The 13,246-nt window shown below is 42.5% G+C and overlaps 1 protein-coding gene across 2 annotated transcripts in view; it reads left to right on the top strand.

Annotated features, from left to right (window-relative positions):
• The window catches only part of UBA2 (ubiquitin like modifier activating enzyme 2), a 42,910-nt gene extending 30,785 nt beyond the window's left edge, over positions 1-12,125 (top strand). For both annotated transcript variants that reach the window (XM_031659675.1, XM_031659674.1), the window contains 5 exons: positions 1,395-1,550; positions 3,095-3,191; positions 6,616-6,721; positions 9,104-9,240; positions 11,272-12,125. In XM_031659675.1, the coding sequence (XP_031515535.1) occupies positions 1,395-1,550; positions 3,095-3,191; positions 6,616-6,721; positions 9,104-9,240; positions 11,272-11,453 (678 nt within the window). In that variant the 3' untranslated portion in view covers positions 11,454-12,125. The remainder of the gene's footprint in view (positions 1-1,394; positions 1,551-3,094; positions 3,192-6,615; positions 6,722-9,103; positions 9,241-11,271) is intronic.
• Positions 12,126-13,246: the final 1,121 nt, after the last annotated feature.

Here is a 13,246-nt window from a genome sequence, read left to right as displayed (position 1 = left end):
ACTATTAATATTAATATATCTGGCCAGGCACAATGGCTCACGCCTGTAATCCCAGCTCTTTGGGAGGCCAAGGTGGGTGGATCACCTGAGGTCGGAAGTTCGAGACCAGCCTTACTAATGTGGAGAAACCTGGTCTCTACTAAAATATATATATATATAAATAAAATTAGCCGGGCATGGTGGCGCAAGTTTGTAATCCCAGCTCCTCGGGAGGCCGAGGCAGGAGAATCACTTGAACTCAGGAGGCGAAGTTGCAGTGAGCCGAGATCGCACCATTGCACTCCAGCCCAGGCAACAAGAGTGAAACTCTGTCTCAAAAGAAAAAAAAGTAATATATCTGGATTTCATTTGTTTACATTTGTAAATGAATTCCAGCATGGATTAATGTTAGCCCAGGTATTAATCGTGGTAGCAATTGCTTTTATTATTGTCAGTTTCCCTGAGCACACTTACCTTCCCAGTGAAGCCCAAAATCAAACAAATCTTTCTGCCTCTGTAGCCTGCTTGGCCTGGGCAGTTTGCTTCTAGCCCTTCTACCTGCCAGTATTCATTGTAGGGAGAAGCTATTTTACAGAGGAGGGCTTTAGTGTCTCTTGAGGGATTTAGTTCTGTATGCTCGGGGGAATCCATAGAGTACTCCTTTAGAATTCATTCCTCTTAGCAGACTTAACACTACATTGTAGTCACAAGATAAAGGTTCGTGTCTCAACTTCTTGTCTTCTGACATTTGTTGTTTGTGTTGGATCTTGCTAGTGTTTTCCAAACTTCAGTAGTAGCAGGAACTTGGAGCTTTTCTTAATTTCAATGTAATTTTTATATCTGCCTTGGTTCTTAATTATTTTTTTGTTTAGTATTAGAGGAATGGTAAATAGGTGCATATACTGCCAGAAATACGTTATTTTTTTCCCTCATTATATAAATGTTATTATAATCAGAAAATTTGGGAAGGCAGTGACGTTGATTCTAGACATCTGTGAAAGGCATTATTGTTAACTGGAGAAATGAATGTGTTGGTCTTGTCATGAGATTACTTGGTTGATAAGAATAGCCTCAGGGAGGGACACCAGCAGCTGATACAATGAAGGCACCACAGATGAGCATGCCTCTGCCCTTACTCTTGCTAAATTAGGTTGCAGAAGAACACGGAGTGTTATATAATACAAGGAGATGTCTTTTCAGCAAGGCTAGCAAGCCTGGCCTTTAGCTGATTAGAAAAGAAGGTTGAAAAACTAGACTCCTAAAAAGCTCATGATTTTCCTGATCCATTTTGCCATCTGGAAGGGAATTTTTAAGTCATTTTTTATTGGATATCTGGTAAACGCAATTTTAGATTGTATGGTATATAAAATTATAGCACACGTTTCTGATTTCTGCCTGTTATTTCTCCTCCAAAGATTTTTTTGAATAAACAACCAAACCCAAGAAAGAAGCTTCTTGTGCCTTGTGCACTGGATCCTCCCAACCCCAATTGTTACGTATGTGCCAGCAAGCCAGAGGTGACTGTGCGGCTGAATGTCCATAAAGTGACTGTTCTCACCTTACAAGACAAGGTCAGTGCAAGGCCTGGGTCTCTTTTCCTTTTGCTTTTACAGTATTACTGTGATAACAAGCGAACACTAGCTAGTGACTCTGAAAAGGTCCGACTGCAGAGATGTGTTGCTGTGATTTCCTGGGTTATTTTGCCTTCTGGATACCTGCAGGCTTTTCTGTCTGTGGTTCCAGAGTAAGTGCCTCACATCCCAGAACGGAATGGGAGTATTTGACTGGAATCTGCAGCACAGTGGTGGCACAGTATCACTGCAAGCAGAGGACATCTTTGCTCTTTGCTTCCCAGACAGTGGGTAAATTCTGTATTTTTTGACAAATAACAGGTATCCTTGAATGGTCCTCACTGTGGCAGTGAGCAGATAAGTATTTGCATGCAGTGCAAAGTTTGCATTTCCAGTAGAGCAAAGCCCCAGTTACCAGCTTTGTATTAAAGGGTATAAGTCATTTGCAGAGTTTTGGGTTCTCTGCATGCTGGACAGTGCCCACTCCCAGCAAATTAGGGGGCTTTTTTTATTTCTGAGGTCTGAGTTGAGAGTTGGTGGTGGTACACACTTAACTAATATGACCTGATTCTGGTGTGGTAAGTTAGTCCCTGAGGACGTAGAGCATGTGCACACCTGGGTTCACCTCTGGAGCTGAAGTGAGGGAAGAAATGGGGATTTAGGACATGGTCTGGTCCTTAAGTTCCTGTTAAATTGGCTATATTTGTGTATTAGGGAGGTTTTCTTGTTTTATGACCCAAAAGTGTCACTTTCCACTTTGAGATCACTTCATGTTGTTCTCTGGTTGTGACCATCATAATGCTACATATTTACATGCCTCTTGAGAGAGGAGGAAGCGGCCCTTCTCAAATAGCAGTGCTGCCTGATAGGGAATGGCCTTTCTTCCAGAAACTGGTTACGCAGGACGGATTGATTTGAGCTTATGTTTTGGTCAGGGAAGTGGCAGGTACAACAGAGGGTGGTTGCCCTAGTTTCTTTTCTAGAAAATAATTATCTTTGGTATCTCCTGATTCTTGAGCTTAAAGGTAATTCCTCTATTTGTAGGATACTTAGACCTATAGAGAGTTCCTCCTTTTTTCCTTCTTTTTTAGGAGCTGGTAGGATTTAACAGAATATTATCACTTCTCTAAATGCATGGAATGGGGAGGCTTATCTGAGAGTCAGGTTAATGAGAAATGATTCCATCTATCAAACCCCTGCCATTACAGGGTTGGCACAGAGACTGAAATGAAATATGTCAAGTGTGTGTAGCTCACTACCTAATCTGCAGGGAAAGATAAAGTAGCAGGAGCCGGCCAGGGAGTTCCTAGTCCCCTGTTGGGATGAAGTTGGATCTGATCCGCATCAGTGGTCAGATGCGGGGATGGGACTCAGGTGAATCCTCATGGCTTTCCTGCTTGCTCTAAGGGATCTTGAAGAGTGACTTGGCCGGTTTCCAATAAATCAAAGGGGAAAGTAAGAGCCTTTATAGAAGTCTAGGATTTCTTATGATCTTTAATTACCTACGTTAATATTTTGAATCCGTTTTTTTTTTTTTTTTGTAGATAGTGAAAGAAAAATTTGCTATGGTAGCACCAGATGTCCAAATTGAAGATGGGAAAGGAACAATCCTAATATCTTCCGAAGAGGGAGAGACGGAAGGTATCATACATTGCATTTATTCACTCCTCTCATTGAGGAGACTGCTTAAAGGAAAGAGTGCACATTAGTTGATTCATTTACTGTATATGATACTCAATATTACAGAGAGTGGCAGTGTTTGGTCATGGAGGTGCTCTTTCAAGGTGACATTGCTGGGGGTCATCACACTTCCATGTTTGGGAGCTCCATGTCAGACATTTGCAGTGACTGCAGTGCTCTTGTCCCCTTCCAAGGAACCTCCTTGCCGGTATCATGGATCCTGGGAGCTTACCTTGTGATGAGAAGACTGTTCTTTCCGTCAAATTACAATGGGGAGGGTTCTAAGGCATTTGGAGATTTTTCTCCAAGAGTGGGCAAGCCTTGGTAGCCTGTTCCTTCTATATAGCAGAAAGATTATTGAAATTCAGTGCCCAGTTTTGGCTTTCTGATCTTTCCTTTGAAAAGTTCAAGCAGGTCATCCCTTTTGCTGATGCATTTGCTATACAAGGTACAATATATTTGATTCTGTTGAAGCTTTCATAGTAAGAATTGCGTCGTAGTTATTCCTCCTTCAGACTGTACTCGTTGATCCCGTACCTCCTTGGTCACTTTTGCAGCTCCTTTGGGTTGCTGTTCTCGTTTTTCCATGTCCCAGTTTTTGCCAGTGTACTGTTATTTTCAAAGGTTCTAGGCCCTGTGTTTTCCCTGTATATTGAGTTAATTCATACCTATTTGTCCATTGGTCATTTATTCATACTTTGGGATCCAGATGTTAAGGCTTTAAATGCAGGTTTAGTGTCAGGGTTCTTCTTGGTTGTAGTTGCTTGTTGAGAAATTGTTTGGGCTATTAGGTCATGTGTAATTGGAGGCCATGTTTTGGCTGTGTGGTGCTCTATTTTAGGAGTCTACTTGAGTATTCAAGCCTTATTCTAGCCAGCTGACTTTTAAAAAAAAGTCTGTCTGTGATTATATGCTGTCCCTTAGTTGTAGCCAGCACTTTCAAATGCTAGCTTAAAAATGGAAACTGGTCAGGAATCTCAGTGGCTTCTCAGTGTGACCGTTCTGTACAGAAATACATGTGGTTTGGAGGGTGAGACAGCACTTATCAGAATATGTGTGGAGTCCTGTATGACAGGCATAGTTTTGGGTATTCATAAGTCAAGGATGAATAAGACAACAGATCTTGGCTTGAAGTGCCTTGCGGCCTGGAAGGAGAAGGGAGGTTGTCAACAGCTGAATTCAGCATAGTCCAAGGAAAACTGTAGAAAGAGTGTGTACACAGTACAAATCTAAGGAAAGTATACTCAGCTTTGTGAAAGGGAGGGGGAGTAATAGGAGAGGGAGGGCCCTTGGGTCAGTTTTTGAAGAAATAGTTGGGACTCACTGGACAAAGAAGAGAGCATTTAGACAGAATGAACATCTGTCTGCAAAGGTGTGAGCTTGTGAAACAACCTAAACTGCCTTGGGAGTGGCCCATTATTTGGTTTCACTGGAAGCTGGGGTGCTGAGGGGTTGGCAGCAGTGGTGAGGTTGGAGTCTCTCTTGTCATACGTGCACTGTGTGTCTTCCTCCTCTCCCTTGACCCCTACCCTCCAGAGGAAGGGGCAGTATTTCACTGCCACCTGCCACCAGGGTTTAAACAGGGGAGTAGCAGGGAGCTATTTAGGGAGGACGGGATTGAGGGATTTTTACTAAGGCAGAGTCAGGTGATAGATTTGAGATTCGCAAAGTCAGAACTTGGAGCCCAGTTGAGGAATAGCCTTACAATGTTAGCAGCGTTGTTAGGCCAGCACAAGATTTCACAGGGGATGCTAAATCACCAAAATAAGAACCCATATTAATTGGTTTTCCTTTTGAATGTGATGGTTCCAAGAGGTTTGCAGTCAGTGGAGATGTGTGAAAGGGCTTGGAGGTGGAAATCTGGGTAAGAATGCCAAGGGCATTCCTAGTGATAAAAATGGTAAAGCAAGCAACAGATCTGGAAAAGAACTAGGAGAAACCGTTAGTATGTTCTGGGTGTCAGTGTAGGGAAAACCTTTCTAAACGTTTTCCTTATAAACGATGAAATAAATGTTAAAAAAAAAAAAACAGACAAAAAAGAAGAGGATTGAAAATTGAGGTTATATAGAAAATTGGGCTTGGTGCGGTGGCTCACACCTCTAATCCTAGCACTTTGAGGGGCTGAAGCGGGCAGATCACTTGAGGCCAGGAGTTTGAGACCAGCCTGGCCAACATGGCAAAACCTTATCTCTTGTAAAAATGCAAAAATTAGGCCGGGCATTGTGGCTGTAATCCCAGCACTTTGGGAGGCTGAGGTGGGTGGGTCACACCTGAGATCAGGAGTTTGAGACCAGCTTGGCCAATATCGCAAAACCCCGTCTCTACTAACAATACAAAAATTAGCCAGGCATGGTGGTGGGTGCGTGTAATCCCAGCTACTCAGGAGGCTAAGGTGGGAGAATCGCTTGAACCTGGGAGGTGGAGGTTGCAGTGAGCCAAGATGGTGCCACTGCACTCCAGCTTGGGTAACAGAGCAAGACTCTGTCTCCAAAAAAAAAAAAAAAAAATTTAGCTAGGCATGGTGGTGCACACCTGTAGTCCCAGCTGCTCTGGAGGCTGAGGTGGGAAGACCACTCAAGCCTGGGATGCACTCCGGCTTGCGTAACACAGTGAGACCCTGTCTTAAAAAAAAAATTGATTTGAATGGGGAAAAGTTTTCAGAATTTCTCAGTCTGGTCCCCTTGAAGTAGTTTCGGTAGTTAAGTGTTTTAAGACTGAATTCCCAGTGTTTTAATGTTTTAGGGTGCTAGGGCCTCCATAACAAATACCACAGCCCAGGTTGCTTAAACAATACATTCTCACAGTTCTGGAGGCTGGAAGACCAAGATGAAGGTGCTGGCAGGTTTGGTTTATTTTAAAGCCTCTCTCCTTTGCTTGCAGATAGCTGCCTTTCTGTTGTGTCACATAGCCTTTCCTCTAGGGGTGCACATCCCTGATGTCTGTTCAAATTTCGCAATTGATTGATTGATTGGAGACAGAGTCTTAAAAAAAAATGTTGTTGCTCTGTTGCCCAGCAGGCTGGAGTGCAGTGATGCAATCACTGCAACTCTTGGGCTTCAGGAATCAATCCTGCTTTGGCCTCCCAAAGTGCTGAGATTATAGGTGTGAGCCACTGTGCCTGCCTTCCTCCTTCTATAAGGACATCAGTCAGATCAGATTACAGCCCACCCTAATGGCCCCATTTAAATTTAATCATTCCTTTAAAAAGTCCTGTCTCCAAATACAATCACATTCTGAGATACTAGGGATTAGGGTTTCAAGCTTTGGATTTTGGTGGATGGGACACAATTCAGCCCCATAACAGAGGTTTAGCTTTTTAAAAAACAAACCTGACTGCTCTATGAAGATGTAACTGAACTATCTAAATTATTTTCACATTTCCTAGCTAATAATCATAAGAAGTTGTCAGAATTTGGAATTAGAAATGGCAGCCGGCTTCAAGCAGATGACTTCCTCCAGGACTATACTTTATTGATCAACATCCTTCATAGGTAAGAGCTACTAATATTTTAATTGTAAGAAATTATTTGAATATATAAACTTTAGAGGAAATGGAGGAAAAGTGTTTTCTTATCCTTAAACCCTGCTGTTCATTTGAAACTGTATCGTATATTTGGTCGAGTTGGTCACTGAGTTCTGTGATGTTTGACCAACAGGAAAATTTGGGGAATCAGAAATTGGCAGGGTGTGGTGGCTTACGCCTGTGATCCCAGCAGTTTGGTAGGCTGAGGCAGGTGGATCACCTGAGGTCAGGAGTTCAAGGCCAACGTGATGAAACCCCGTCTCTGCTAAAAATGCAAAAATTAACCAGGCATAGTGGCAGGCGCCTGTAGTCCCAGCTACTTGGGAGGCTAAGGTAGGAGAATCCCTTGAACCCGGGAGGTGGAGGTTGCAGTTCACCGGGATTATGCCATTGCACTCCAACCTGGGCAACAGAGTGCGACTCCAACTTAAAAAAACAAACAAACCCAGAAATAAAAGAAATAAGCAAAAAATGTTTAAGAGTAACTGTCATCAGTGGTGGCTGATCAGGAAGAGCTAGAGTCCAGGTGTTTGAACAGTTTAAACAGAGGCAAATTCATTATAGTAATTAAACTGGAATAAAATTATTAATTGTATTTCAAGTTTCTCTAGAAAAAAAGTAGTATTTCTCCCATAAAACAAATCATTTCGTTTGTGATTTTGTGACAATAGCAAAAGAATATTGGGAATTGTCTGTACTGGCCGGGCACAGTGGCTCACACCTGTAATCCCAGTACTTTGGGAGGTCAAGGTGGGCGGGTCACCTGAGGTCAGGAGTTTGAGACCAGCCTGCCCAAAGGCTGGTGGTGGCGCACGCCTGTAATCCCAAAAACTTAGGCTGAGGCAGGAGAATCACTTGAACCTGGGAGGCAGAGGTTGCAGTGAGCCAAGATTGCGCCATTGCACTCCAGGCTGGGTGACAAGAGCAAAACTCCATCTCAAAAAAAAAAAAAAAAGAATTGTACAGATTCCTGAGTCTATAGCACAGTTAAGAGAGACATGGTATCTTACCATGTCTGCTTATATATTCATGTGTTGACCAGGTTGCATTTTTGTTAATGCTCACTGACGTGGTGGAACTGAGCCTGACTTGGGGTTTTTGGGTAGCATCTAACAAACAAAGGGTTTAGTGGTGCTGCCACCTGTGTCCAGTTATTTTGTCAGTATTTTCATGAGTATACAAACATGCATAGTGTTTGTGTGGCTATTTGGAGAGAACTGCATTTCATACTTTGTTTATAAAAAGCATAAAATGACAGGAAGGAGGCCAGGTGTGATGGCTCATGTCTGTGATCGCAGCACTTTGGGAGGCTGAGGTGGCGGATCACGAGGTCAGGAGTTTGAGACTATCCTGAACAACATGGTGAAACCCCGTCTCTACAAAAAATACAAAAATTAGCTGGGTGTGGTGGCGTGTGCCTGTAATCCCAGCTACTCAGGAGGCTGAGGCAGGAGAATCGTTTGAACCTGGGAGCCGAGGTTGCAGTGAGCCAAGATTGCACCATTGCACTCCAGCCTGGGCAACAGAGCGAGACTCCGTCTCAAAAAAAAAAAAAAAAATGACAGGAAGGACTGAATGAGAGTTGTTAATAAGTAGTGTATTTCACAGTTGTATAATGGAGTCAAAGCGGTCCTGCTTCAGTTGGACACTAGTTAGATGTAAGTGGCATGCTTGTTTTCACTTGTGAAAGAAAAGACAGTGGAAGGACATGTACAATGAAGTGGAAATACCACATGGTATCTAAAATACCACATGGTATCTAAAAGCTGCCTGTAATCCCAGCTGCTCGGGAGGCTGAGGCAGAAGAATAGCTTGAACCTGGGAGGCAGAGGTTGCAGTGAGCCGAGATCACGCTACTGCACTCCATAGTGGCTGAAGAAATAATGTCTAAGAGTTACTACTTTAGGCCACTGAGTTTTGGACTCAGTTTTCTGCTTTAGCAATAAAAGTTAATTTACTGTTTTAAAGAAACAAAAAACCAAAACCTTGCCCTGATTTGAAAGTGCATGTAGATTATCACAGAAATTGTTGTGTACCGTCTTTTTTATTGTAAGTTTAGCTCTTTGAAAATTACAATCCAAGGTGGGTATGGTTGGCTCATGCCTGTAATCCCAGCACTTTAGGAGACCAAGGTGGGAGGATGGCTTGAGCCCAGGATTTCAAGACCAGCCTGGGCAACATTACGAGACCCTATCTCTAATTTTTTTTTAAATAAAAATTAAAAAAAAAAAAATTAGGATCCACATATTTGGTGTGTACATAGTGTATGCTTTGAGGAACAACAGGATTTCTCTGGTGCTCCTTTGCTTTGTAAATAGTCATAGCAGTGACCTGTGTGATTCTCCTACAGTGAAGACCTAGGAAAGGATGTTGAATTTGAGGTTGTTGGTGATGCCCCGGAAAAAGTGGGACCCAAACAAGCTGAAGATGCTGCCAAAAGCATAACCAATGGCAGTGATGATGGAGCTCAGCCCTCTACCTCCACAGGTAAGTATGGCCCCAGCCAGCAGGTTGTTAAACACCCACCAAGCAAGAATAAAAGCAAACTGATTATTAGGAACATTGACCATAAATCCATAAAACTACTAGAGGTGTGTATTGGTTTGGTATTGATTGTTGTAATGGAGCTTTGAATTTATGAACCATGAAGACATTTAAGGGCTGGGTGTGGTGGCTCACACCTGTAATCCCAGCGCTTTGAGAGGCCAAGATGGAAGTATTACTTGAGGCCAGGAGTTGGAGAACAGCCTAGACAACACAGTGAGACCTCCATCTGTACAAAAAAAATAAAATTAGCCAGGCATGGTAGCGCGTACCTGTAGTATCAGCTACTCAAGAGGCTAGAGTGGTTCACTTGAACCCAGGAGTTCAACACTGCAGTGAGCCATGATCGCACCACTGCACTCCAGCCTGGGCAACAGCAAGACCATGTCTCCAAAAAAAAAAAGTCATTTAAGGCGGGGCACAGTGGTTCAGGCCTGTAATCCCAACACTTTGGGAGGCTGAGGCGGGCAGATTGCCTGAGCCCAGGAGTTCGACACCAACCTGGGCAACACGGTGAAACCCCATCTGTACTAAAAATACAAAAAATTAGCCAGGCATGGCAGCATACTCCTGTAGCCCCAGCTACTTGGGAAGCCGAGGCAGGAGAATCGCTTGAACCCGGGAGGCGGAGGTTGCAGTGAGCCGGGATTGCGCCACTGCACTCCAGCCTGGTTTACAGAGTGAGACTTCCACCTCAAAACAAACAAAAAGTCATTTAAGACTGGGGGAAATTCTTACGGAAATTTCTTACAGAAAATAGGAACACTTTGTTATTTTTTGTTAATTGGTTTTTACAGTTTGAAATGATAGTTTACTAGTGCGCAGTCAGCCTATGTAGTAGCAGGTTGGGGTTTTGTAGCTTGTTTTATTTAGGAGCAATAAATCCATGCATCTGACTATTTTGAGTGAACAAATGCTTGGTAAGTATGGAATTTAGGCATGTTAGAGTTTCCTCGTCACCAATATGCCTTGGGTATAGTCCTTTCCCCTGGATTTCCAGTGCTGGTGCTTGGTATTTTTCCAAATAACTGATTCTTTACTGTGTTCTGATTTGAATATTTACTCTGCTCCCTCTCTTCCTTTAGTTAGGAAACAAAAAGTTACCAAATTTTTACTTGTTTTCATTTCTTTGACCCTGTCTGTGGCATTCTTTGGAATATGTTTACTCTTGGCTCTAATGTTCTCTTGAGATTTTTGAAGATGAACATTCAGATTATGGCCTGGGTCATTGGTTCATAACCTGTTTTTTTTCCCCCTCACTGAAATTAGAAAGGTCCATCATCCTCCTTTGAGGAAGAGACTATATGGTAGATTTTCCAAAATCATAATTTGAAATGCACATTTATTGATCCTCTACTGTGGATAGGTTTCTAGGGTTACAGCCATGAGTAAGGTAGGTATTCTGCCTTTGATTTTGTTGGACGAGGAGATAAAACCACCTTTAGTATCATTTTTGCATTGGGGATGGTTCCTGGCTTCATCCTCTGCTACTGTGTAAGCTTGGGAAGTCATTCACTGAGTTTCCTTTCCTGGAAAGCGGATAATCATGTGATCTTCTTTATAGGGTTGTGATGATTAAATGAGTTGTCATATGCACAGTGCTCAGAACAGTTCCTGGCACATTGTAAGTGCTGTATTGTTGTTGCTATTGTTACCACTACTACCATTATTAGAATATGTTCCCTCTGCTCTTCTATTGGAGAAGGTAGAGGTAGAATCAAGGATGTGTAATGGGTCCTTTGAGTTACATAATGCTTGTCACAATTTTTTGTTTTGATTAGAAAATAAATAGGTGCTTATTATATAAAAGATTTAAAACAGTATGGAAATACATGATGTGTAAAGTGAAAATGCAGCCATTCTTAAGTTTGGTGTATATTAGAAGAGTCAGCTTTCAATTACAGAAAATACTGGTGAGCACAAGTAACTCCCACGCTTTTACCCATTTTCTTTTTTCCTTTTTTCTGAAATAAGCTCAAGAGCAAGATGACGTTCTCATAGTTGATTCGGATGAAGAAGATTCTTCAAATAATGCTGACGTCAGTGAAGAAGAGAGAAGCCGCAAGAGGAAATTAGATGAGAAAGAGAATCTCAGTGCAAAGAGGTCACGTCTAGAACAGAAGGAAGAGCTTGATGATGTCATAGCATTAGATTGAACAGAAATGCCTCTAAACAGAACCCTCTTACTGTTTAGTTTATCTGGGCAGAACCAGATTGTTATGTCCTTTGTTCCAAAGGGAAAAAATTGACACCAGTGACTTGAAAATTATTCTGCTCCCTTTGAAAGCATTCTTTTTGCTAGAACTGTTAGACACATTGCAGTATGCTGTATTGAAAGTAGGAATATAGTTTTAAAAACCCTTTGAACAAAGTGTATGCATAACCAGTCATGAGATAAAACAACACAATGCATGTTGCCTTTTTAATGTAAATACCCTTAGGTATCATTAATAGTTTCAAAATATTGTGGTTTAGTAAAGTTGATACCTGGTTATAAATATTATGCCTTTATTTTTGGCTAGAAGAAGAATTATTTTTAGCCTAGATCTAACCATTTTCATACTCTTAACTGATTGAAACAGATTGAAAGAAGTATCAAGTGCTATGCATTGAAACTTGTTTTTAAATGTTAAATGGCACTATGTATATTAATGTAAAACAATGTTAATTTACTCAAGTTTTCAGTTTGTACTGCCTGGTATGTCTGTGTAAGAAGCCAATTTTTGTGTATTGTTACAGTTTCAGGTTATTTATATTCGATGTTTTGTAAAACTCAAATAACGACTATACTTATGGACCAAATAAATGGCATCTGCATTCTTGTTACACATGCCTGCACAGTTTGTTTCTGCTGCCTTATATCTACTGCAGGAATGCCAAATTCTTTCCATTAAAAAAAGAACTCGGCCGGGCACAGTGGCTCATGCTTGTAATCCCAGCACTTTGGAAGGCTGAGGCAGGTGGATCACCTGAGGTCAGTAGTTCAAGACCAACCTGGCCAACATGGTGAAACCCCATCTCTACTTTAAAAAAAATTAGCCGGGTGTGGTGGCAGGCATCTGTAATTCCAGCTACTCAGGAGGCTGAGGCAGGAGAATTGGTTGAACCCGGGAGGCAGAGGTTGCAGTGAACCAAGATTGTGCCATTGCACTCCAGCCTGGGCGATGAGCAAAACTCCATCTCAAAAAAGGTTCAGAAGATCACTGTTTGCCATAGATGAGTACTTTGTTTTCTTTTTTCTTGGAGACTTCACAGGTAGGAAGAGTACTTTGTAAAATAAAGCTCTTCCTGTGTGTGGTGGTGGTGCACATACGTGTTCCAGCCACTCAGGAGGCTGAGGCAGGAGGATGGCTTGAGCACAGAAGTTCAAGGCCAGCCTGGGTAACATACCAAGAGCCTGTCTCCAAAAAATAAGTAAATAAAAGAAAGCTTCTAATGGCAGTGGGTGTTTTTTTATTTTATTTTATTTTTTTGAGACGGAGTCTCCCTCTGTGGCCCAGGCTGGAGTGCAGTGGCGCAGTCTCGGCTCACTGCAAGCTCCGCCTCCCAGATTCATGCCATTCTCCTGCCTCAGCCTCCTGAGTAGCTGGGACTACAGGCACCCGCCACCAAGCCCAGCTAATTTTTTTGTATTTTTAGTAGAGACGGGGTTTCACCATGTTAGCCAGGATGGTCTCGATCTCCTGACCTTGTGATCCTCCCGCCTTGGCCTCCCAAAGTGTTGGGATTACAGGTGTGAGCCACCGCGCTTGGCCTCGGCCGTGGGTTTTTTGTTTTTGATATGAAGCCTCTCACGTTCGCCTGGCTGGAGTGCAATGATGCAATCCCAGCTCACTGCAACCTCTGCCTCCCAGGTTCAAGCAATTCTCCTGCCTCAGCCTCCCCCGTAGCTAGGATTACAGGCGCCCACTACCATGCTCGGCTAATTTTTTGTATTTTTAGTAGAGAG

Source organism: Papio anubis, chromosome 20 (genome assembly GCF_008728515.1).
Source record: "Papio anubis isolate 15944 chromosome 20, Panubis1.0, whole genome shotgun sequence".
NCBI classification, from domain to species: domain Eukaryota; kingdom Metazoa; phylum Chordata; class Mammalia; order Primates; family Cercopithecidae; genus Papio; species Papio anubis.
The sequence above is the reverse complement of the archived record's forward strand: the minus strand, read 5'-3'. Positions and strand labels throughout refer to the sequence as shown.